Here is a 26060-nt window from a genome sequence, read left to right as displayed (position 1 = left end):
TGCATCGTCCCGGTCCCCAAAAGGAACCGGCCCAATGAGCTGAATGACTTCCGACCGGTGGCACTGACGTCACATCTTATGAAGACTCTAGAGCGGCTCTTCCTCAACCTCCTCCGACCACAGGTACAACATGCCCAGGACCCACTACAGTTTGCATACAAGGCGGGTGTCGGAGTGGAGGATGCCATCCTGTACCTCCTACACAGAGCCCACTCACACCTGGATGGGGGAAAAGGCACGGTCAGGATCCTGTTTCTTGACTTTTCCAGTGCCTTTAATACCATCCGGCCCTGTATGCTTCAGGAAAAACTGAACAGGATGGAGGTGGACCCCTGCCTGGTGGCTTGGATCTCCGACTACCTCACCGACAGACCACAGTACGTCAGGCTGAAGGACATCACGTCTGACACAGTGGTCAGCAGCACAGGAGCACCACAGGGAACTGTGCTGTCCCCTCTTCTCTTCACCCTGTACACCTCTGACTTCTGCTACAACTCTGAATTATGCCACATTCAGAAGTTTGCAGATGACACAGCCATCATGGGGTGTATCTGGGATGATCAGGAAGAGGAGTACAGAAGTCTGGTGAAGAACTTTGTCGCATGGAGTCACACAAACCACCTGCAACTCAACACCTCAAAGACTAAGGAACTGGTTGTGGACTTCGGGAGGTCCAGAGAAGGTCCACTGCCGGTTCAGATAGAGGGGGAGGAGGTGGAGGTGGTCAACAAGTACAAGTACCTCGGGCTGTGGGTGGACAATAAACTGGACTGGTCATGCAACACAGAGCAGCTGTATAAAAAAGCCCAAAGCCGACTGTACCTCCTCAGGAGGCTGAGGTCTTTTAACATCTGCAGGAAGCTCCTGAGGATGTTTTACCAGTCGGTGGTTGCTGGAGTACTTTTCTATGCTGTGGTGTGCTGGGGGAGCAGCACAGCAAAGAAGGACTCATCCAGGCTGGAGAAACTGATCAGGAGGGCTAGCTCTGTGGTCGGCATGAAGCTGGACACTCTGGTGACAGTGGCAGAGAAAAGGACATTAAAGAAACTGATGGACATTATGGACAATGCTGGGCATCCTCTGCACACGGCCATAAACAACCAGAAGAGTCTGTTCAGTGACAGGTTGCTTCTCCCAAAGACAAGAACTAACAGACTTAAAAACTCCTTTGTCCCACACGCCATCAGACTGTTTAACTCCTCTCTGGAGGGGAGAGGGAGGGGAAACAGGAGGACAAAGGAGGGGGGAACAACTAAGCTGTAGTGCCTCTTCACCTCACTGTACAATACCTTTTGTGCAATACTTTTTGTAAATAGTCAACAGTGCAATAGACTCAATACTTGAAATGTGCAATTCACTTGTATTTTTATTTTTTATTCCTATTTATTCTATTTATCCCCTTTGTATATTTTATTTATATTTGTCTCTGTATTTATATATATGTGTGTGTGTGTGTGTGTGTGTGTGTGTGTGTGTGTGTGTGTGTGTGTGTGTGTATATATATATATATAACAATTCTGTAACTGTAACTTCGGTCGTTGCTGTGCTTTTTTTGGAAATCAAATTTCCCAGAGGAACCCACCCGAGGGATTAATAAAGTTCTATCTTATCTTATCTTATCTTACTAAGAAACAATTAAAGGAACACTTTGAAAACACATCAGATGTCAGAGGGTCCTGCTGATCTCTGTGCTGATATGGACGGTGTTAGAAACTGGAGCATGCAGCGTCACTTACAGGAAAACGATCAACCTTCTGCACAAAGGGCTGAATTCAAAGGAACCCCCAAATCAACGTAAAGTAACGCAGCATAATGTTGCACCTCAACATGGTCCTCAGTAGTTCGTACGGCCCCGTGTGCTTCTGTGTGTGCCGATGTTGGGCCATGCTCCTGATGAGACCATGGATCTGACATCGAAGCATCATTCCTAGAGGGGATCTACCGGATTTGGGTCAGGCGAACACCGGGGCCAGTCGGCGTTATCAGGAACTGATCGCACTGTCTCGCCACATGAGGCCGGCGTTGTTGTGCACTCGGAGGAACCAGCAGCCACTGCACCAACGTAATGTTTGACAGTAGTTTAGGGATTTCATCCTGATACTTGACAGTAATCAGGATGCTGTTGTTCCTCAGTGAGTATGCTCAGTGCCTCCCCTACACCGTCACTGACCACATGCTGAACGAGGTTACGGGCATCCCCCACGCCTTATCAAGACCCATGTTTGCCACATGTGCTGGTGGCGGACCTGCCTGTTCTGGTATTACAGCAGCCAGGCTCCATGGCGCTGCACAGTGAACACAGGGCTCACTAGAGGATTTTGGGCTCATGAAGTCCTCTTTCTGATTGGTTGGTCAGAGACATTCACACCTGCTAGAAGTCCTTCTGTCAGGCTCTGGCAGTTCTTCCTGCTGTTCCTCCTTGGACAGAGGAGCAGATGTCCACTCTACTGATGGATCTTCTACAGTAACTGCCTTTCTCCTGGAATTTCCTCCATGCTCTCGAGACTGTGCCGGGAGATACAGCAAACCTTCTGCCAGTGGCATGTATGACTGAGCCATCTTGGAGCAGTTGGACAACATTTGCAGCCTTTGGAGGGTCCAGGTATCATGATACCAGCAGTGACCCTGACTCCTGTAAGAGCAGTCAGAGAAGATGACGAGGGGTAAAGTGACGTCACTGTAAAACCTCTTTGGAGGTTCCCCACCAATATCCTCGAAGTTTAACTGATTTGATGCTGAACTCTGGTTAAAATGTATTCCTTTGACTTTTGTTTTTCAGCAGTACATTAAATATAATCTGTACAGACTTCCTGTTAAAGATGATTGTTTGAATCAAGCCGAGTATGTGGTTATCAGCGCACCAAACGACTCGTTCACAGCTGAAAGTTTTTCAAAACAATTTTCAACAACCAGCAAAGTCAAAGTCATTTAGAAGTTTCTACCATCTGCTTCTTTACAACTTTGATGGCGTCTATTTTTAGAAGGTGAAGGGTCACGTTTGACGATTCGTGAAATATCCATAATCACATATTCTAAATCTCGGGTGACCGCTTCAGTCCATATGAGAGGCTGATAGCATATTCATACTCAGGTCTACAGGCCTGTGTGCTTTATTAGAAAAAACTGTCATGAATATCTTATAGGCTCCTAATGCTGTGTGATACATTAGGATCTGGACACATTAAAGTTTTAAAGGCACATTAGATTGGCAATGACAGAAGGATTAGGAGAACGGCGTGGGGGGCGTGGCTGTAAAAGAAGAAGAAAGTGAGTTAAAAACATTACAGCGGTGGTTTATATTTGTGGCTTTATTTACTGAACGATGTCACGTTTCCTGCTTGAGCTGGCAGGTCACGCGAGCAAGGACCGCGAGAAGGAAGCAAGGCGCCATTCAGAAGACCGCAAGTTTGTGGGAGACGCTTCTCGCTCACGTCGCGCGCTCTATGCTGCGCGCTCTATGCTGCGCGCTCTATGCTGCGCGCTCTTTTTCAATAATATATTATCTCTGATCTTCAGTGCTGTTGGCTGGAGGCTTTCTCCCTTCTAATATTGCTGAATTGCAATAGAGTACTTTTAGTTAGTCCCTGTTCTTCCTCTTTAGTTGATACTGCTGACCTATGAGGTCTACCTCCCACCTGAAACAGCCCTTGTGTGTGTGCTGCTCGGTGCTGCGTCCGTGTCAGTGTTTCACATATGAGAGGTCATGACCCCGCAGCCTGGAGTACACTTGTCTTCATCTGATTACATATTAACAGCCTGGACACACGGGCGTGGTCGTTGTGGGCGACGGGTCCTTTGACCCTCGGTAAAAAGCGACGCGTTCTCCCAGCGGACACCCCCCCTTCATTAATACAGACACCCACTGTCTGTCTGTATTTGCCTGTCGGCCCAGCAGTGTCAGGTGTTTCTGTGTCGTCCTCAGGTAAACGGCTCCAGGAGTGGGTGTGTGTGATCCTGTGCCTCTTTCTTTTCATCATCAACTTCTCTTTCCTCCTCCTGCACTTCTCCACCGTTCACATCTACAAGATCGTCCTCGGCATCGGTAAGCTGACACTCGCACGAAGTCACTAAACTGTGATGGCTGGGATTTTGTATGTAAATGCTAATAATCATTTTCATGAGTTCATGTACACCTCTAATCAAGTTTTTGTAATTCTCTGTCCACGCCTGCATTTATGTAACAGTCCTCGGAATAGTGACGGCAGATTTTGCATCGGGGATTGTGCACTGGGGAGCAGATACCTGGGGGTCGGTGGACATCCCTGTTATTGGGAAGGTACGCACGCACACACGCACACACGCACGCAGGCACGCACGCACGCACGCACGCAGGCAGGCAGGCAGGCAGGCTGTATCAAACACCTTTGAATAATTTCACATCAAATCAAGTTCATTTTCCTGCCAACCGAACTCTGAATCAGGTGTGCAGCAGTCTCACTAGTGTCGGTTCTGCTTTGCCTCTGTCAGACAGGCGGGTCGCTGACCAGCTGGTAACCACTGGTCACCTGGAAAGTGTGTAATCACTGACTAGTTGTTGCTGGCTGTCTCTGTGAAATCAATTGGTAAAGCTCCATTTCTGCAGGCCTACAGGCTGGTCAGAGAGACTGGTTGCACTGGAAAGCTCCTGGTCATTGATTTGGTTTGTCTGCAGACATTTACAACCAACTCCCCAAACGTCTGAGACCCTTTTAAACCCCTCGTAGTTCAACCCAAGCAATCACTGCAATGGTTTTGATACAGCAGCTGCTTTGTCACCAACTTTGGCTTCTTAAGTTTCTTCAGTCAAGGTAAGTTTAGCAGATCACATGGTTCATTCGATTGCTTCTGAGTGTTATGCAAACATTTTCCCTTCATCATTCTTTTTTCCCTCAACATAGAAGGACAAAGTCAAACTGTTCATCTTACAGCCGACTGTTTACTTTTTCCAAGCTTGGTTGTTAAATCTCGTCCTCTCTTATTTTGAGCTCCGCACTTTAAACAGAGAAGGAAGATTAATGTCTGCTCTTCAAAAGAAATACAAGTCGTATGTCCCAAACACCAAAATATTCTAGTAGTAGCAGCAGCAGTAGTATTACTAGTAGTGACATATATTTTTGTATCTTTAGTGACCTTTCAGAACACAAAGGTCAAATGGCCCAGTGTCAGGTTATTTGGGCCTACTGTCAGAAATACCTGTATCAGCGCCACCTGTGCACACTTTTGGAAACAAGTTTTGGCATTTTTAATATTTATTTTTTCATTAATTGAGAAGTACCACACAGTTACAGTTCTTATTAGTGGACAGTCCACCTAGCTCTGTCCTTCGCCTGTTCCCCCGCTGGCTGACTCCCTGCTGTGAGTCCACAGTCTCATCGTGCTTCTTGTACAGTCTTGGTGACTGCAGGCGGGTGACTGCAGGCGGGTGACTGCAGGCGGGTGACTGCAGCGGGTGACTGCAGGCGGGTGACTGCAGGCGGGTGACTGCAGGCGGGTGACTGCAGCGGGTGACTGCAGGCGGGTGACTGCAGGCGGGTGACTGCAGCGGGTGACTGCAGCGGGTGACTGCAGGCGGGTGACTGCAGTGCTTTTCCTGCACTTTAAATGCACTCTGAGCTGGAAGGCCACTGCAGCTGATACCTGCAGCAGGTGGAGAATGGGTTCATGTCCTGCTGACTGAACTGGAGCGTCTGTGGGATGAGAGCGGCACTGACGAGGCAGCTGATGTCATTTTCATTTATTTTATTTGTTTGTCAGAAAGCGCCTGGTATTTGAAATGAGTGCAGAAGAGCACCTTTATAAATGATAGTATTTTAAAAAAGCCTTTTTTAAAAACACGTCCATCCTCAGATCCATTATTTTTGCATCGTTCTTGCTTTGGTACAGTTTTCCTGAATAATCCCAGCGAGCCAGATGGGACGGGTTTCTTTGGTTTTTACAGTTGGAGGTTTTGTTAAAAGTTGGTGTCTTCGCTTTCCTGGGACTGCATCACCGTGGTAGCAGTCGCCCCCGTCCCCACAGCTTTGCACTTCCGTAGTGATCTGAAGCTAAATGTCAGTGTAACACAAAGCGATTTCCCTGTAGGCAGTAATGTCCACTGCACTCACACACGCGCACACACGGGGTCACATGTGAACAGTCTCACCTTGAATATTGACGACCTTTCAGCGCACAGTGCACATACAGTATGCACATATTTATGTGGCTGCGTTACAGTAATCCACACACTCCTCTCAGCCAATTAGAGTAAAGGTTATCCTCATTTCATCCAATTAAAATCAGTATGATCCGGTGCAGCATGCAGATTGGTTCATGTGAACTTTGATTAATGGCGTGTGAATTTAGTGAGTGGAAGTGTGGGAGCGTTTCATCTACTGTTCCTTGTATTTATGAATTATTCATATATAAATAATGTGTGAAAAATGGAAGCTGATGTGTGAAGCATCCCTGTAAGAACCGTAGGCATTAATCACACTGTCCCACATGTTATCACTACATCATTAATAATAATTTGATATTGTTCACACTTTGATTGCAGTTCACACCATTTGTTACTTTGACTGAAAAACTGCAAACATATGCAAACGTGTTTTATTTACAAATACTTATTATCATAGTTAAATATGACCGCAAACACCAGAATCACCTTAACACCTGTAATGCAATTTGTAGTATTTTTGTAGTACAAGACAGTATTTGCTGTACTTGACTGATATTATAACGACTTAGAGATTCTAATGTGATTCAAACAACATTATATAAACACGTCTCCAGCGTGATGCATGCATGTCATTCATTGTTTCCTCGTTGTCTTTCTGAGCTTTGTGTTAAACATGATGACACGTGCAGGCTGTCACACCTCATCACTACAGTGCTGCATTTGTAGACTGTTGTGTTGCAGCTCCTTATTTTTGCATGGTTGGCTACCAGCTCGTGAGTGTAACAGCTTGGAGGCTGGCTGTGTAGAGCGCTGTCGTCTATCAGTGCAGTGCACGCGAAGGAATGAATGATGTTTGTTTTAAATTCATTTAAAATAATCCCGTGTCTGCTTGTATTCTTTATACATACAAGGTGATTATGTATTTAAACATAAATACAGATGTTTGGCTCCAACCTTAAAACCACGAACAGGTACAGATGTTGTTATGTAGTTACATGCAGTACATGCAGTACTCATTCAAATGTAACGTGTAAAATGAAAGGATGTATACATGACTGTAGTTATTGCACAAACACACCAGGAAAAAAAACATGAATTGATTAATTAGCATTGTTGTTGTGTGTGAATCAAATATGTCTCTGCTCAGCAGCCTGCTGGATTCCGGCTTGAGATTACTGCCAGTACTTCAGTGTAATCTGATTAGCTGCAGCACCGACAGTCTTGACTTCGATGTGAGGATTTCTAATGGTTCGTGTAATTTGGGCTGTACCTAATGTATGTCTCTATTTTTAGATGGTACCTTAATAATATTTATTTGATATGTGCACTGTACTATCAGATGATGCTGAACAGTAATTTTAGGATCCCTGTGTTACTTGTTGTGTTTGCAGAAGGTATTATTTGGTGTGATGTTTATTTCTAATGTGGCATTTATTGAGGTTTGGGGTAGTTACTGGGACCAAAGGCACAGCAGCAGTCACAGATTTGCATGGTGTGTTGGACACTGTAGGAGACCTCTAATAAAGACTTTAACTGGCAGAGAAGAATGGACCTTTACAGAGAACAGAGGGCTGACAATAGTCTGCTGGAAATAAAGCGTCCACCTCTGCTGCATTTGTGAGGCTGAGAATAAAGCCGGCCCGTGCTCCCGGTTAGCGTTAGTTTGAATATCAAACACGAGCGTGATTCAGAACACCTGAGGCTAATGGCGACCGTATTAGAGCGTTAGAAGTTGGCGCTGTCCTTTATTTTTGCCTTCTGTTATTTTATTCTGTTTTTGCTGATGTATGTCCAGTTTCCTGTCGCCTCTACCTGTGATGACCTGTGTAAACATGTGTTGTCTGTACTTTATGTACCGCTGATCTCCAAGTTGTTCAACGTGTCTCGTCTCAGACCGGCTCCCACTGAAGGTCATCGAATTCATCCCACACGTCTCATGTCACACCTTATATTTCAGACTGTGGGTCGTGTTTTTGTGTCACTGCTGCTCTCCTGCTGATGTTGAAAGTGTGGTAGCTGCCTGATTTAAACAGTTATCATTCATCTGCACACACACGCTTTTATTTGGACTTGTGTAGCTTTAGATTTTTAGACCCAGTAAAGTAAACGTCTGTGGGTGGGAGCAGCTGAAGAAGACGTTTTTCTTTAAAACAGGTGGTTTGATTAAAGACTTTATTCAAATCAAGGCTTTTATGGCAGTTACAGTAACAAGCACTGCTGTTGGGTGCTAGAATTAGTCTGTGTGTCATTAGTGAAACATGGGGCTTCGTGTGTTTAGCTACAAAGTAACAACAGTCATCAGTTAAGGAATGCGTCAAAGTAAGGAAGCTAGTGGAGTCAGTCAGCCGCTGTCCTCATGGAAACGTAACCCGCCAGTACCCGCTGTACTCTGGAGTACATGCATCATATCAGCATTTGGCTTAAAAGAAAAAGAAAATCTGGAGTACAAACTTGTGTACGAACACATTCAGAGAGCGCATTATGATGCATGCTTCTGTCCACATCACAGTTGGAATATGTTGTTGTTCAGACAAAATAGGGCGAGAATTATTGCACAAAGTACACTGCGAGGTTGTTGCTCTCCAGGAGAAATTGTGTAACACCAATTTGTTCTTTCTGTGAGTCTACAGAAAGCCTTTTCTCTACTCAGCAGTGCTAAAATTGCAACACTAGTTTAAGAAGTGCTCGACAATTTCCCTGTAGCGTTTCCACATTTCCTTTAGGAGGCTTTTTGTCGTCATCGTGTCGTTGAGCTTTAATTGACTCAACAAGGATTTAGCAGTCCTCTAATGACACCACTTTGAGGACAAAGTCACGCTCATTAGTTCCCAATGATGCTCGATTCACACGGAAATTTGCCAGATGTGCTTACAGTTTTGGGATATATGTTTTAAGATCCTTTCTCCCCATCTAGTTCACTTGTGCAGTCATATTTTAAAAGCATCGCTACTTCTGTCCTTGTGTCGTTAACGAACAAATCTCTTTCAAGGCAACTCTCCAGTGAGGCTGATTGGAGCATTGAAAGAGAGTTAATTGAATGATGTAAGTCGGTTCTTATTTAAAGGACAGAAGGAGGAAAAAAGAGTGCGATATTAAAGGATGGTAAGGTTGGGCCCAAAAAAGAGAGAAACTAATAAAAAATACAGCAGACGAGGTTGGAAGGACAAAAAAAGAAGGGGGTGGAAGGGCGTGTCCGTCCAAGCAGTGGGACAGCGGTGGTTGCTGGGGCGATGGGCGATGTGAGCTGGTGATTAACGGATGTCGTGCAAGGCAGGCCGTTAAACGGTGTGGGATTAGAGGACACGCAGCGACCGGTGGCCCGCCGTTAACTGGGAGCGCCCGTGCCGCCCCTCTCGGCACGACCTCTGCGGCTTAGCCGGCCTTTCATCTAGCTGAGGGCTGCGGTGAGAGGAGGGGGACGATGGAGGAGGGGGAAGCAGCGGTAGAGAAGGGAGCTGGGCACGTAATTGTGAGGATATCAACAGATAGTTTCAGCGTTTGCAGTGGCACCTACCGACGATGTCTGCTGATAGGCGTGTGCGATTGTTTCGAGCGGCTAACCCGACAATAATGAGTTTTCACGCTGATGTTTCGACGGCTGCACACAAACACGCACTCGGATAAATGCGCACTGTGCACAAACACATGCAAACCTTCCTCTTTTTGCTTTTTCCACACAGAGAAATAAATTACCTTTATCCTCTGTGTGCATGTGGGTGTGTTTCTTTCTGTCCTTTTTTGTGCTTCTGAGATTCAGATTCAGTCTTTCATTTGAGACCCCCATGCTCTCACAGACGGGTGTCTGCCTCTGCACAGTGCTGCTGGGGTTTGCTGGGTGTGTGTGTCTGTGTGTGTGTCTGTGTGTGTTCTAAAGCACACATTTTTGAATTGGTGGGGTGTCCATGGGTCATTTATGTGTATGAGTGTGTTTGCACAAGTTGACTGCTGTTCTGTGGTTTATTAGGATGCTGGATATGAGCTTTGGGGTTGCACAGGGTGCTCAGCACCACTAAGTGTGTGAGTGTGTGTGTGTGTGTGTATTTGATCTGCATTGGCGTAAAGAGGATAAACATGGTTTTGTGTTGTGGTTTAAAGTGAATTTAAATTCATTAGAGGAACCCAACGATGACTTTCAGCCTGTATGTGCATGTAACTGTAGCCCCTTTATTTAGCACAGACTAGATCGGCTGTTCACCCTGTTCCATTCATTTGTGTCCTGATGTCATGATTGTGTTATTAATACGCTGTTATCTCAACGTCTGAGCCTCTCAAAATGGTTCATGAATAAAATCAAACCTTTGGATTAAAAGTGTGCAGTCGAACCAAATCTTGATTTAACCTCCGCTGCAGTCGTGTGCATAAAAATGTCATTGGCCATAAACAAATGGACTAAATGTCTCTCTGACATGAAAACGAGCAAACAAAAGAAGCCAAAGCGTTTAGGTGACGCCGACTCACTCACCGCCGTCTGCACAGCTTTGCAAACATATAAAAACGGCAGTCGGTAACTCCGAGCTGCTTTTTCTCACCTTCATCTTCCTCCACGCTACGCTAGTTCTCCTGCTAGCTGTTGCGAGTTACAAAGTGCATACAGAACAACATACAACTGAAGTGGATGGATTGGCCTGTAGATTCACTGATATCCGCACTTCTCAGTCAGGATCGGGCGGATGTGCAGCTGCTGAGGCAGGAACAGCGAGCAGAGTCTAGTTTGGGATCTGTGTGGATTACTTTGATTTGGAAAGGCCACCACTTCAGTATTTTTCATTTCATATAAAAATAAGATAATGATGGTTTAAATAAAGTCCTCCCTCTAAAGCCAGTTGTTGTAGGAGCAGAAACTCGTCGGAGCTTAGACTGAGAATAGTTTTATTCATTTCTTTTCTTTGCAGGCATTTCTTCGACCATTCAGGGAGCACCACATCGATCCGACTGCCATCACTCGCCACGACTTCATCGAAACCAATGGCGATAACTGCATGATCCCCATCCTACCGCTGGCTCACATGGCCTACAAGTTCCTCACTTACACACCAGGTAAATCACACATCTGCTTATACCGGCTGCAGAGACACAGATCTCTGCACTATCGCAGTCACTGTTTGAGCTGTGCTCTTGTTGCTGGGCGAGTCAGTTTCCTGTAAATATCTGCTAGCAGCTGTGGGCACATCTTAGATGTGATAAAGGTTGGTCAATAACGAGAACAGCAGTTCTGTAACCAGTCTGCACGAATGCCACCATCTATCAGAACTGGTGACCTGATGGTCAGTAGGGTCCTTAGAACATGGACGCTGCTGCTGATGGAGGACTTGATGGAGCACGCCATCCCCTAATCTAACTGGTGTTTAAATCAGCATGAATGTGATGGATTGGCAGAATCTTGGCACATGTAGTTTTAGTGTCAACACTAGACTAGAAAGAGCTGGGAGCTCCTTCTTTGCTCCATCATATCTTTGTCAAGTCAAGTCAAGTTTATTTATAAAGCACATTTAAAAACAACCAAGGCTGACCAAAGTGCTGTACAATAAATTACAAATATAAAATACAATAAAACGCAAGTACATAAAACACCTCACTGATAAAACAATAAGTTAAAACAGTAAGTTAAACCTTGCTAAAAGCCAATGAGAAGAGGTGAGTTTTAAGAGCAGTTTTAAAAGTTCCTAGGCTTGTGGAGAATCTGATGTGAGGAGGTAAACTGTTCCACAGTCTGGGTGCAGCCACAGCAAAAGCCCTCTCTCCCCTTTGTGCCCACTATCTCTGTAAGGCAAGGCAAGGCAAGGCAAGTTTATTTGTATAGCACAATTCAACAACAAGGTGATTCAAAGTGCTTTACAGAGACATTAGAAACAAGAACAAATAAAAAGCATGATTTAAAATTGAATAAAACAAGCAAATAAACTAACTAACTAATTAACAAACAAACAAACAACAGTATATAAAATCAAAACAGATAAAATCAGAACAGTAGATAAAATCAGTAGTTAAATGTAAGTTTTGAAATTTAAGCTTAAAGTGTGGATTTGGTGCTTTATTCAAATGCAGCTGAGAACAGGTGAGTCTTCAACCTGGATTTAAATAAACTGAGTGTTTCAGCTGATCTGAGGCTTTCTGGGAGTTTGTTCCAGATATAAGGAGCATAAAAGCTGAATGCAGCTTCTCCGTGTCTGGTTCTGACTCTGGGAACTGATAAAAGACCAGATCCAGATGACCTGAGGGATCTGGATGGTTCATACTGGGTCAGGAGGTCATTGATGTATTTTGGTCCTAAACCATTCAGAGCTTTATAGGCCAGCATCAGAACTTTAAAGTCTATCTGTAGTAGTAGTGTCTGAAAACAACCAAGAAAAAAGATGAGTATTTCTTCAGTGAAAGAAGAAAGGTAAACCAACAAGTGGAAAGTCATTTTAGCCCTTCTTTCAGATTGGATGAACCAAACATTCACCAACCAACCAACTGGCTGGGATTTGTCGATCTGATCAGGTGAAGGAAGCCCAGGATGGACACAGACAGCTGCTGTTTGGAAACCTCAGTGTGTCATAGCCTTAAATATTCTTCTTTTGCTTCCTGTGTAGAAAAGAAAATCATCATTGCCATTCTTATTATCCTGAGAAGCTCGAGGGTGTAACATTGTAGACGTTTGAGCTAACTTCCTACAATTAAACCTCAAACTGGCGATGAAAATGCAAGGACTTCAGAAGGTCAGCTACAGTGTCAAACAGTTTGTAGCTGTGCCTTAGTACTGCAAGGTGCCAGACTAATGGAAGTTAAGGAAAAGCATAGGGCAGGTGATCATGTGCACTGACCTTACAGCTGCAGGGCAAGAGGTGGGAGGGACTGGAGGAGGAAGATCAGCAGGAGAAACTGAGCAAGCTGTTATTGAGGAGGTGACATCTCCACCTGTCATGTCTACACTACAAGTTGAGCTGAAAGGTCACTGATGGGAGGAGCGGAGGGGAGTTGACATCAGTTAGTTGGGTTAAAGGCTAGGTTAGCTACCGTGCTGTGAGGTTAAGCTGCTCCCAAGCATCTAGCACTGTGCATGTCTGATAAAGTGATAAACCGAGGTAGCTGGATAGGAAACGAAATAACAAAGTACCAGTGAAGGCGTTGCAGAGGGTCGTGAAAACTGCCCAGCGCATCGCCGGAGCACCACTTCCTGCCATAAAAGACATCTACAGGAAGCGGTGTCTGAAAAGGGCTGGGAAAATCATCACAGACCCCAGTCACCCATCACATGGACTCTTCACCCTCCTGCCCTCTGGGAGGCGCCACAGGAGCCTCCGGACTAAGACCACCAGGTACCGGAACAGCTTCTTCCCCACAGCTGTCAGACTCCTGAACTCTGCCTCCTGACATCTGACCCACGTTAACTCATGGACTGAACATACACACACCCACAATGGACAACTGTACCCTCAAACACACAATAATAACATGGACTGAACCACCACTCACAACCACTAGCACTTTATATAGCCTCTGTAGAAACTATCTACACCCTCACTTATCTTAACTGCACTACTGTATAGCTCTGTGTAAATAATCATTCTGTACATTCAATAATCTTTAATCCTACAACTGTTTACAACTTGCATAGTTCCCATTTCTGTATAGCTGTATATCCCAGATTCTGTAAAGTTATTTATTTCATATTCTGTATAGTTTTTCATATTTATATCCTGTTCATATCCTGTACATAGCTTGTACTCACTACAGCCTGTACATACTTATAGTTATAGAATATTCACAACATACTTCATACCGTGTACATTATAACATACCATAATAGACCCATTTCTGTAATATACTCACATATCTATATTATTGCTAATATATATTGTAATATATCTATATCACTAAAGCACTTCTGGATGGATGCAAACTGCATTTCGTTGCCCTGTACCTGTGCATGTGCAATGACAATAAAGTTGAATTCTATTCTATTCATTCATACATTCAGAGGAAAAGAAATGCATGCACGAAACAAGTCTGTTTCTATTTGTTCAATTCTATTTATACAAATTTATTTATATAACAACAGTCGCCTGTTATTGTAAGGTAGACCCTACAATAATAGGTACAGAGAAAAACCCAACAATCATATGACCCCCTATGAGCAGCACTTTGGCGACAGTGGGAAGGAAAAACTCCCTTTTAACAGGAAGAAACCTCCAACAGAACCAGGCTCAGGGAGGGGCGGGGCCATCTGCTGTGATTGGTTGGGGTGAGAGAAGGAAGACAGGATAAAGACATGCTGTGGAAGAGAGACAGAGATTAATAACAGATATGATTCAATGCAGAGAGGTCTGTTAATACATAGTGAGTGAAGAAGAAACACCCAGTGCATCATGGGAGTCCTTCAGCAGGCTACACCTATTGTATTGTATTTTTGTATTGTATCTTTATTTGTTTCAGACATATAAAACAAAAAACAATATATACACACTACATATATTTTCATTTACAGATACGAATATATATGTAGATATACACACACACACGTATGTGTTCAGATAAACAAAAAATATATAATGAAATAAAACAAAATCGTCTGACATGATGTAACAATGTTTGGTCTGAAAAGGAGTAGGAAGAAGTATGAACATACTTATTAATTCCTACCCCTGCTCAACATCTTATTGATCCCACATAATTTACCTAATTCCCATCATCACATACTCCACACGATACACGAGGACCTATATAAACTTGGCTACCGTGATTGATATAATTTGGATATAATTTGATATTTTTATACATACAATGGGTGATCATCTTTATCGGTATCATATTCTTCCAAAATCAGTTTTCGAAGTATTTTCATGAACTTACTAATTCCTGAGCATTGCTGTAGATCTATAGTAAAACTATTCCACAGTTTTACCCCATAAATAGTGACACAAAAGGTTTTAACCTTTGACCGTGCTTTAAGAATCCTTAGATTCAATTTCCCCCTCAATTCATAGTCTCCTTCTCTGTCATAGAACATCCTCTGTATATTTCCTGGTAACATATTGTATCTGGCCTTGTACATAATTTTTGCAGTTTTATATTTTATAAGATCCATAAACTTCAGTATTTTTAATTTCAAAAACATGATGTTAGTATGGTCTCTAAATCCTGCTTTATTAATCATCCTGATTGCTTTTTTTTTTAATTTTACATATTGGTTGAAGTGCAGTTTTATATGTGTTTCCCCAAATTTCCACACAGTATTCCAAATATGGCAATATAAGTGAACAATAAAGTACCCGGAGTGATTTGGAAGGCAAAAAATATTTAACTTTACTTAGTACGGAGATGCTTCTTGACAGTTTGGCTTGTATATGCTTTATGTGAGGTTTCCAGCAGATTTTGTTATCTATTATCACACCCAGAAATTTTGTATCCGAAACTTGCTCTATTTCAACATTGTTTACTAATAATTTTGCTCCTGCATCTTTTTTACAATTTCCGAATAACATAAATGTAGTTTTTTCCAAATTTAATGATAGCTTATTTCTATCAAACCATGTTTTCAGTTTAATCATTTCTTGTGTGACAATTTCCAAAAGCTGCTGTAAGTTCTCTCCAGCACAAAAAATATTTGTATCATCTGCAAATAGAATAAACTGTAGTATATCTGATGTTCTGCATATATCATTGATATAGAGGATAAACAGCTTTGGTCCCAATACTGACCCCTGCGGAACTCCACAAACAATGTCCATACACTCTGATTGATATTCCCCAATTTTCACAAATTGCTGCCTGTCTCTCAAATAACTCTTTACCCATTCTAACACCACTCCTCTAATGCCGTAGTACTCCAGTTTATCAAGTAATATGTCATGATTAATTGTGTCAAAAGCTTTTTTTAGGTCAATGAATACACTAACTATACATTGTCTTTTATCTATATTGTTGGTGATATTTTCGATCAGTTCCATTAATGCCAATGATGTTGATCTATTTGATCTGAAACCATACTGACTATCCATTATTATTTTGTGTTTATCTATAAATTTGTCAAGTCTATTACTAAAGACTTTTTCCAGTATTTTTGAAAATTGAGAAAGTAGAGAGACAGGCCTATAATTTGTGAATTGGTGTCTGTCACCATTTTTAAACAGTGGTGTTACTTTAGCTGTTTTCATTTGTTTTGGGAATGCACCAGTTTGTAAGGACAAATTGCAGATATGTGTTAAGGGTTTGGAAATGCCCTCTATCACTTTCTTGACTATTTCCATATCTATGTCATCAGAGTCTGTAGAGTTTTTTGTTTGTGATTTCCCAACAATATCAATGATTTCCATTTCTTCCACCACCGTTAAGAACATTGAATGAGGATTGCGGTCAATGAGTCTAGTTTCTTTCTCTACCGAATCTGTTATATCAGGAATTGTTTCAGCCAAGTCTGGCCCAACACTTACAAAGAATTTATTGAACTCATTTACCACATCGCTCATATTAGTAATATTTCTATCATTATTTGCGAAATACGAAGGATAGTCTGCCTGCCCTGAGCCCTTTTTGATGATGGTATTTAATGTTTTCCAGATCCCTTTAATATTATTTTTATTCATAATCAGTAATTTTTCATAGTATTCCTTTTTACATGACCTTAAAATACTCGTTAATTTATTTTTATATTTCTTGTATTTATTTTCAGCTTCTGTGCTTCTGTTCATTATAAATTCTCTGTATAAGGTATTTTTCTTCTTACATGCATTTTGCAATCCTTTTGTAATCCATGGGCACTCTGCATATTTTTGTTTTTTACTATATTTCTTTACTGGGCAATGACTATTATATAACAGTTTAAATTTTCCTAAAAAAATCTCATAAGCTTTATCAATATTTTTTTCCTTATACAGCATCTCCCATTCTTGCTTGAGTAAATCACTTTTGAATGCGTTTATTGACTCTTCTGTTCTCACTCGTTTGTATTTTATTGTGTTTTGCTGTTTAACCTTCCTGTAATTGCTGTTATACACTATAAAAACAGGTAGATGATCACTGATGTCATTAATTAGGAGACCACTTATGGTTCTATTTTCTATTTCATTAGTAAATATATTGTCTATTAGGGTTGCCGACTGTGCTGTAATCCTGCTGGGCTTAGTGATCACTGGAAAAAGTCCCAAGCTATACATTGTATTAATAAATTCCTCTGTCGCTCTCTGCTTGTTTGGATTTAGTAGATCTATGTTAAAATCCCCACAAATGAACATGACTTTTTGATTTGTCCTAATGAATGTTTTATCTACCCACTCCTTAAAAATTTCAATATTAGAACCTGGTGTTCTATATATACAGCTTACAATGACCTTTTTCTCTTTTCCCATACTAATTTCTATTGTTACACACTCTAATATATTATCTACCGCCATCGTCATTTTTTCTACCATCTTGTATTTTAAATTTTTATCCACAAACAAGGCCACACCACCGCCATTCTTATTCTTTCTATTTGTAAGATTTAATTCATATCCATCTATTACAAAGTCCTCTCCTTTCTGTTTATTAATCCATGTTTCAGATACTGCAATCACACTGAATGGATGTGTAAATTTGCTTAAATATTCCCTTATTTTGTGAAAATTTGCATATAAACTTCTACTATTAAAGTGGATTAAAGATATTTTGCCGTCGACCAAAATAGCATAACTAAGGGAGGATTCAGGGTCACCTGGTCCACGACTAACTATATGCTTTAGAACATAAAAGACAACGATCGAGTTGTTACATTCGCATAAAACCCTAAATAATACTACTACTACTGCTGCTAGTACTGCTGCTAGTACTGCTGCTACTACTCCTGCTTCTGGCTGCTACTTTTAGGGATCGCCACAGCACATCATCTACCATCTAGCCTCGCCTCTGTCAGTGCGCCCCAGGGTGGCTGTGGCTACAATGTAGCTGCCATCACCAGTGTGTGGATGTGTGTGTGGATGGGTGGATGACTGGATGTGTAAAACGCTTTGGGGTCCTTAATGACTGGTAAAGCACTATATAAATACAGGCCATTTACCATTTTTACCATCTACCTCCATCTTACCATCTTCCTACCTCCTTCCTGTCACACCAACCCTCTGTATAGTCTCCTTCACTACATCCATGACTCTGTGCACGTCTGCTCCTGCCTGGCAGCTCCATATTTAACATCATTTATCCAGTATAGGCCATATCCCTCCTGTGCACACGTATTCAGTAGTTTTCCAGTTCTTTTGGGTACCTTTACTGTGGTTTCTCGGAGTATAAACATAAAACTTTGATTTGATGGCCTTTCTTAAACAGTCCTGCGTCATTATTATCTCAGCAGGTGTTTGTGAGGGTCTGGTAAGTGTTGATGTGCAAAACATCCCTTTTTAAAAAGTCTCCATTCAGAAGAAATAAATGCTTTAGCTTTCCTAACTTAGCTCTACCATGCATGAGCAAAATACATTTGAGTTATTGACATGATATTAGAGATTAGATGTAAAACTAACCAGAAATGTCAAAAGAAAGTAAAGGTTAAAAGTGTTATTGTGTTTGAATGGTGTAAGTGTCTGTAAAAGATCATCGGTACGTTTAAGGGGAGTCAGACTTTAACAAATCGTCTGAAACCAAAAGAATGAAAATGTTAAAAGTTCAGCTGCTTGTCCACAGGAGGGATCTGTGCATGAGGCGAGAGGGAGGAGAGATTAGAGGCAGCAACAGTGAGGTCCACTTGTAGGTGACATCCACACCTGTCATGTCACACACCACAGGGAGTCAAGAGGTCACCAAACGGACGCAGTGACATCCACACCTGTCATGTCCGCGCCTTAAGAGGTCGCAGCTAAGCGTTCGAGGGCGAGAGCGCACGGAGAACAGAGGAAGCGAGAGAGCGCGCGGGGGCAGCGGAGGGTCGCGTAGCGGTGAGATGACATCTAAACCTGTCATGTCGAGCTCCTCGCAGTGTCGAGCGGTCACCAGACAAAGACGGAGACAGAGGTAGACGGGGAAATCTGAAAAGCGCGAGGTGACATCTCCAGCTGTCATGTCTGCACTTGAACTGGGGTCAAGAGATTGTAGTTTTCACCAAAGACAAGGGACAAGGCATGGAGACGGACAGAGAGAGGACAGCTGTAAGTCACAGGAAGACCGAGAGCTATCAGCTGACAAACCAGACTCACACGTTCATGGAGGCTGTGCGCATCCTTATACTGTTCATGCATTCATTATTGTCAGAAATGTTGTGCGCAGCTGCTTCTGTGTGAGTCCTGACATGTTTGTCAGCTGTCAGCTCAAATCAGCGCTGACTCCGTAAACAGTTTTCAGCTACCGATGACAAAATGCTTGTTATAGGCGAGTGCGTGGCCGCGGTCAGGACGTCTGATTAATCAGCTGTAGTGTTATCAGTCCACCGGTGTCTGTCGTTGTCTTTGGGTCAGAGTTTGCATCAAAGGGGACGCATGTCCAGCTGCAGTTAGTGTGGGACAGCTTTCCACGATCGAGCGAGGCTCGGCGAGGCTGAGATAAACATCTTCCTTTGAGCCCCCCTCCAGTTAATCCAACTTTCTTTTGATTGGCTGCTCGTTGTAAAACAATGATGGAGCGTCTGTGCTTGCAGTGCTGTGTGCCTGACCAGATTCAGTGTATCCAATCCTGCTGACATCACAGAGGGCCGAGAAAGGGGAAAAAAGACATCGCTAACCCGTTTCTGTGATTTATGTAGTGTTGTCACTGAGTCAGCATCAGATACTTTTAATTTCACCCTTTACTTCCAAAAGCTGCACTGAAAGCTGTTTTTTCCTTTGTAGCACCACAAAGAATAACTGAAAGTCTTCAACATCATTTTGTAAATGCACGGCTCATTAAACGTTCAAATGTGAAATCAAAATGCACCTTTTTACAGTTCTCGCTGAGAGGAGAGATTCGGAGGTTTCCAGGAGTTTTACTGCTCCTGACATCAGACTGGGCTGCACGTGGAGTTTGACACTGCAGAGCGTGATATTCAGAATAAAGATGGTCACTTGTCATATAACATCTCAGCTAATGTCGACTGTTTGATGGTGACTCCGCTCCTGTTAGAGTTCAGGCTAAGAATGAATAAATGGGACTCAGCAGGTTACCTCTTACTTGGTGCAAATTAACATCACACCAGATATTTCTCAATAAAAGTACTCCATATTTTTTGAAGTGCTCTCTCATCCCATTGGTTGACAGCTTTCAGTGACCTTTTACTGTGTTTCACTGTGACTTTGTGTTACCTTCGTTCCCCAGCCTTCGCATACAAAGCCAGCAGCGCTCGGGTCGCTCCCTCCATACCTGTGCAGGTGTGACGTGTATCCTGAGCCTCAGAAGTTCTTTAACCCTTTAAAGCCGGTCGGAGCGGGCACGCTCTGTTGTGCGTAACTATTTTTAAATCCCGGTAGAACCGGAACCGCGTAAGCATATGAAACCGGAGGAGTTGTACTTGCATCTGATGCCATCAGCTTGTCCTCGGTCACAGTTTCCTTCCACATACAGCTTTGCAAAAACATCATAAAAAGCACTTGCAGCAACAAAAACATAATATTCCAGAAACACGCTTTGCCGATCCGATCAGCTGTTTGTAACACTTCCTACGTCCATCAGCTCGAACTTTCGCATGTCCGCCATGACCTGCCCAAAACTGGAAGTGACGTCATTTTCACGGAAATGTAGTTTTTTACCATCAGGGCCTCATGAGCCTATACTGGTGTTTTTAAAAGTTATGTTTGACTTTATGACTTTCTGTGTCGTTTCTGGGATGCTGAGGACTCATATTGCACTGCTGGAAATAGTTTATTTTGATGCACATGCTGCTTTTTTGCAAATTTGCACTATAATATTTATTTTCGTTTTTCCTGCAGTATATAAAAATTGGTGTATTTCAAAAATAAAACTATGAAGACACTCAAAATAAATTTCCTGTGGTGGGAAACTATTTTGTGCAACTTTTTTGTATTTACAGTTTTGAGGGATGAGCCTCTTAAATTTCTCTAACTACAAATATATGTTAAAAAAACAAAAACGATTTTCAATTTTTTTGTAGTTTATTGCACTTTTTTGCAATTTATGTGGTTACTATGCACCTAATGCAGACATATTATTAAAATCTGGGCTATAATGGTTGTATTGATGTATAGCAACTTGAAATGCTCCCGAAAATGGCTCCACAGCATGTAAACATATAATATAAGCTCTGGTGGACTTGGTTCTATGGTAGGTCTTAAAGGGTTAATGTTTAATGATTCATAGTTACGTTTAAACACCAGCAGGAAGTTAGGTGCTCAGTAAAGAACAGGAAACATGGCCTCGTTTCCTTCTTTGAGTGTAGACTGCTTACTTCCTCACCCCTGACCTGGTGCCTGCAGTGTGGCAGAATGTGTGCAGTCATCTGTTCGTCGTCTGATTGGAAACATCATGCTAACCATTGCTAACATCTTCTTTAGATAAAGTATGTTTCATCCTCTCCTTTCAGGCTCTTCAGCACCTCCGAGGTTCAGCATCTCTGTGGGAGTCCTGCTCCTTCATTACACTGAACACTTTGATCAATTATTCCATTAACTTTCCCTCGTCTTCTTTCTTTGTGTCTGTTGTCACCTTTCAGAGGCCTTGCTGGAATCCTACCCCTGGGATTGCTACGTCTTCGCCCTGGCGGTTTTCGTCACGCTAACCAATCAGATTCACAAGTGGAGCCACTCCTACTTTGGCCTCCCGCGATGGGTCACGCTGCTCCAGGACTGGCATCTGGTGTTGCCACGGAAACACCACCGCATCCACCACGTGTCGCCGCACGAGACGTATTACTGCATTACCACCGGTATGATGCTGAGCTCCGTATCAGAGGGGCAGACGTGACTGCTACTGTCTCGTGACAGGACGGTCACTCATGTGTCTGCTCAGATTCCTCGACGTTCTCGTAGAGTCGTGCAGGGGAATCAGCCCGTGTCTCTGTCAGGCTGTCAGATATACAGGGAGTGCAGAATTATTAGGCAAGTTGTATTTCTGAGGAATAATTTTATTATTGAACAACAACCATGTTCTCAATGAACCCAAAAAACTCATTAATATCAAAGCTGAATGTTTGTGGAAGTAGTTTTTAGTTTGTTTTTAGTTTTAGCTATTTTAGGGGGATATCTGTGTGTGCAGGTGACTATTACTGTGCATAATTATTAGGCAACTTAACAAAAAACAAATATATACCCATTTCAATTATTTATTTTTACCAGTGAAACCAATATAACATCTCCACACTCACAAATATACATTTCTGACATTCAAAAACAAAACAAAAACAAATCAGCGACCAATATAGCCACCTTTCTTTGCAAGGACACTCAAAAGCCTGCCATCCATGGATTCTGTCAGTGTTTTGATCTGTTCACCATCAACATTGCGTGCAGCAGCAACCACAGCCTCCCAGACACTGTTCAGAGAGGTGTACTGTTTTCCCTCCTTGTAAATCTCACATTTGATGATGGACCACAGGTTCTCAATGGGGTTCAGATCAGGTGAACAAGGAGGCCATGTCATTAGTTTTTCTTCTTTTATACCCTTTCTTGCCAGCCACGCTGTGGAGTACTTGGACGCGTGTGATGGAGCATTGTCCTGCATGAAAATCATGTTTTTCTTGAAGGATGCAGACTTCTTCCTGTACCACTGCTTGAAGAAGGTGTCTTCCAGAAACTGGCAGTAGGACTGGGAGTTGAGCTTGACTCCATCCTCAACCCGAAAAGGCCCCACAAGCTCATCTTTGATGATACCAGCCCAAACCAGTACTCCACCTCCACCTTGCTGGCGTCTGAGTGGGACTGGAGCTCTCTGCCCTTTACCAATCCAGCCACGGGCCCATCCATCTGGCCCATCAAGACTCACTCTCATTTCATCAGTCCATAAAACCTTAGAAAAACCAGTCTTGAGATATTTCTTGGCCCAGTCTTGACGTTTCAGCTTGTGTGTCTTGTTCAGTGGTGGTCGTCTTTCAGCCTTTCTTACCTTGGCCATGTCTCTGAGTATTGCACACCTTGTGCTTTTGGGCACTCCAGTGATGTTGCAGCTCTGAAATATGGCCAAACTGGTGGCAAGTGGCATCTTGGCAGCTGCACGCTTGACTTTTCTCAGTTCATGGGCAGTTATTTGGCGCCTTGGTTTTTCCACACGCTTCTTGCGACCCTGTTGACTATTTTGAATGAAACGCTTGATTGTTCGATGATCACGCTTCAGAAGCTTTGCAATTTTGAGACTGCTGCATCCCTCTGCAAGATATCTCACTATTTGTGACTTTTCTGGGCCTGTCAAGTCCTTCTTTTGACCCATTTTGCCAAAGGAAAGGACGTTGCCTAATAATTATGCACACCTGATATAGGGTGTTGATGTCATTAGACCACACCCCTTCTCATTACAGAGATGCACATCACCTAATATGCTTAATTGGTAGTAGGCTTTCGAGCCTATACAGCTTGGAGTAAGACAACATGCATGAAGAGGATGATGTGGACAAAATACTCATTTGCCTAATAATTCTGCACTCCCTGTACGATGTGAGGCTGAGTCTTATAAATGACAGATCCGTGTAAAAACGTCCTCCACTGTTGTTGGGACGTCCGGCCCCAGATTTCCTGTTGTTCACAAACCTGCCATCCTCCCGGCAGCGTGGGATACATGCTGAAAGATGCCAGGACAGGAACACAGCTGGACTGTACAGTCGCCATATGTTTGCAAGTATGTGACATCGTCCGTGTGAGCGAGCTCGGCCTCCTCGTGCACCGAAGAACAGATCACGCGACGCCAGACGACCAAACCCCTGAATAATGTCCTCCCTTTATTTTTACATCTATCAGCAAACCCAAACCTTCCTCGTCACCCTCGACCGTTTGTCAGTGCGATCGTCGTGGGCGGCCATTTTAGATCGCCATCGTTGAAGCTGCAGAATAATTTCCCGTGCGGCTCTCTGCAGATTCGGATGAGATGGCGGATGTGTCTGTGTGATTCTTATAAATAACTAAAAGAAAGCGTTTGCGTGCGTGTGGCTCTGCAGAGACGAGGCCTCGCTCACAGATTCAGTATTCTGCCTGCATCTGGGTGAGAGGGGGAGAGAGGGGAGGATACTCGAGGGGGATTCAGCTTGTACATCACCCTGCGCCCCAGTGGACGACAGATGTGAGTGTGTGAGTGTGGGTGAGCTGAGGGGGGTGGCAGACTTGTGTGTCTGTACACACACACTGCGTACATCTGCATACTCCAGCATCTGTGTGCTAGTCTCTTTGACCTTCTCTTTGGTTTCTAACCTGTGTGTGTGTGTGTGTGTGTGTGTGTGTGTGTGTGTGTGTGTGTGTGTGTGTGTGTGTGTGGTGGGCTGGTGGGGTAGAGGGGCCCACGGGGGACGGCGACGGCCCCCCGCTCCCCGAGCCCGGCTGCCTGGGCCTGGCTTGGATTCCGCTGGGGCTCGCCTAGTTGCCTTTGTGCTCGCCACCGGCTGACAATCCCCATGTATATTTAATGCTAACCTGCTGTCTGTTCTAACAAATAGGACTTCACAGGTGGGGGGGGGCTGAGGACAGGAGAGGAACGGGGGAGAGGGGGGGTGGGAGGCAGGGATTTGGAGGAATAAAAAAGGAGTGTGGTGGAGGAAGACATCGAGCGACAGACAGCGGAGAGTGAAATCAAACACAACCTCTGGCTGCTTCAACGTCTTCCAGCCGAGAGAAGGTCACCGCAGGGACGCGCGTGCACGCATCCCTGCAGCTATTGCAAGAACCCTATGCAAACACATCACACAAGTGCAGCACAAGTACACAACGTCCGTGTGGGTCTTTGTGCTGTCTTCGTGTCTCTGTGCGATCGACTTTTAGAGTTTAGATACGAGTTTGTGTCTTTGGCTGAAATGATGAAATGGATTTCATCTCAGGTGTCACGGGACTGTGTGCCCTCTGCATAGGCATGTTGTTTCACAGCAGTCACGCGTATTCACAGACTACTGTACAGCCATGCATTCATACTCCGTGTACTTTGGCCTGCATCCATCTGCAGCGTGATAGTCTAAGAAACATTCACAGCTGTTCAGATTCTGTAAACGGCACGAGAGCGACGACACTGTGAGCGACGACACTGAGCGAGCATGTGTTCCCACGTGTTCCCACGTGTTAATAGGACTAAACATGTTCAAACCTTCACCCCTGTAAATGTTGTCAGTGCATAATCAGATCAGAGGGGACAGGAAATTACACGTGGAGGAAAAAAGAAGGAAACAAAGAACCTGAAAAGACGATTTTCGTCATTTGGCTACTGCCACTAACTCAGATCTTCAGACGTGACATCCACTCACCGGACACGTGATTAGGTAAATGTGCTGCTTGACTCCACAAAGTGCTTTATACATCAGTCCTCTTTTGCCCTCTAAACTGCCCTGATACTTCGTGTGGTGGATTCAACAAGGAGCAGGAAACATTCCTCAGAGATGCTGCTGTGGTCCTATCTCCCTCAGGGTTCAACATGTTGTGCGTTCAGCGATGCTCTTCTGCATATTTTGGTTGTAATCAGTGATTATTTGAGTTACTGCAGCCGTCCTGCCTCAGCTTGAAGCAGCCCGGCCACTCTCCACTGACCTCTGACCTCCAAAAGTAATTTTTTCCTAGAAAACTGCTGCTGTCTGGATGCTTTCACTGTTTCAGGGTATTCTCTGTAAACCCTAGAGATTGTTCTGTGGGAAAATCCCAGCAGTGTGTGAAACAGAGGAGCACATCTGCTCACTCTTTCTTACAGTTTGAACTTGAGCATTTTGTCTTGGTCTAAAAGATGCTGCCGTGTGATTGGGTGATTAGGGATCTGTGTTAACAGACGAACAGGTGTACCTAACAAGGTGGTTGCTGAGTGCAGCTGTCAGTAACAGGAACTAGATTGGGTATTTGGGCTGTTTTAAAGAAGAACGACCATCGACTCAGTTTTTGGA

General features: G+C 43.5%; 1 protein-coding gene across 1 annotated transcript in view; it reads left to right on the top strand.

The window, feature by feature from the left end:
* peds1a (plasmanylethanolamine desaturase 1a) overlaps nucleotides 1–26060 on the top strand; it is a 57833-nt gene that overhangs the window by 30852 nt on the left and 921 nt on the right. The window contains exons 2-5 of the mRNA XM_085461084.1: nucleotides 3923–4042; nucleotides 4185–4276; nucleotides 11029–11173; nucleotides 21720–21932. Of these exons, the coding sequence (XP_085317210.1) occupies nucleotides 3923–4042; nucleotides 4185–4276; nucleotides 11029–11173; nucleotides 21720–21932 (570 nt within the window). The remainder of the gene's footprint in view (nucleotides 1–3922; nucleotides 4043–4184; nucleotides 4277–11028; nucleotides 11174–21719; nucleotides 21933–26060) is intronic.

This window comes from Copadichromis virginalis, linkage group LG7, assembly GCF_057382275.1.
Source record: "Copadichromis virginalis isolate Kocher_CV1m ecotype Utaka linkage group LG7, C_Virginalis_male_GT1.1, whole genome shotgun sequence".
NCBI classification, from domain to species: Eukaryota; Metazoa; Chordata; class Actinopteri; order Cichliformes; family Cichlidae; genus Copadichromis; species Copadichromis virginalis.
Note: the sequence above shows the minus strand (reverse complement) of the source record. Positions and strands in the feature narration are given on the sequence as shown.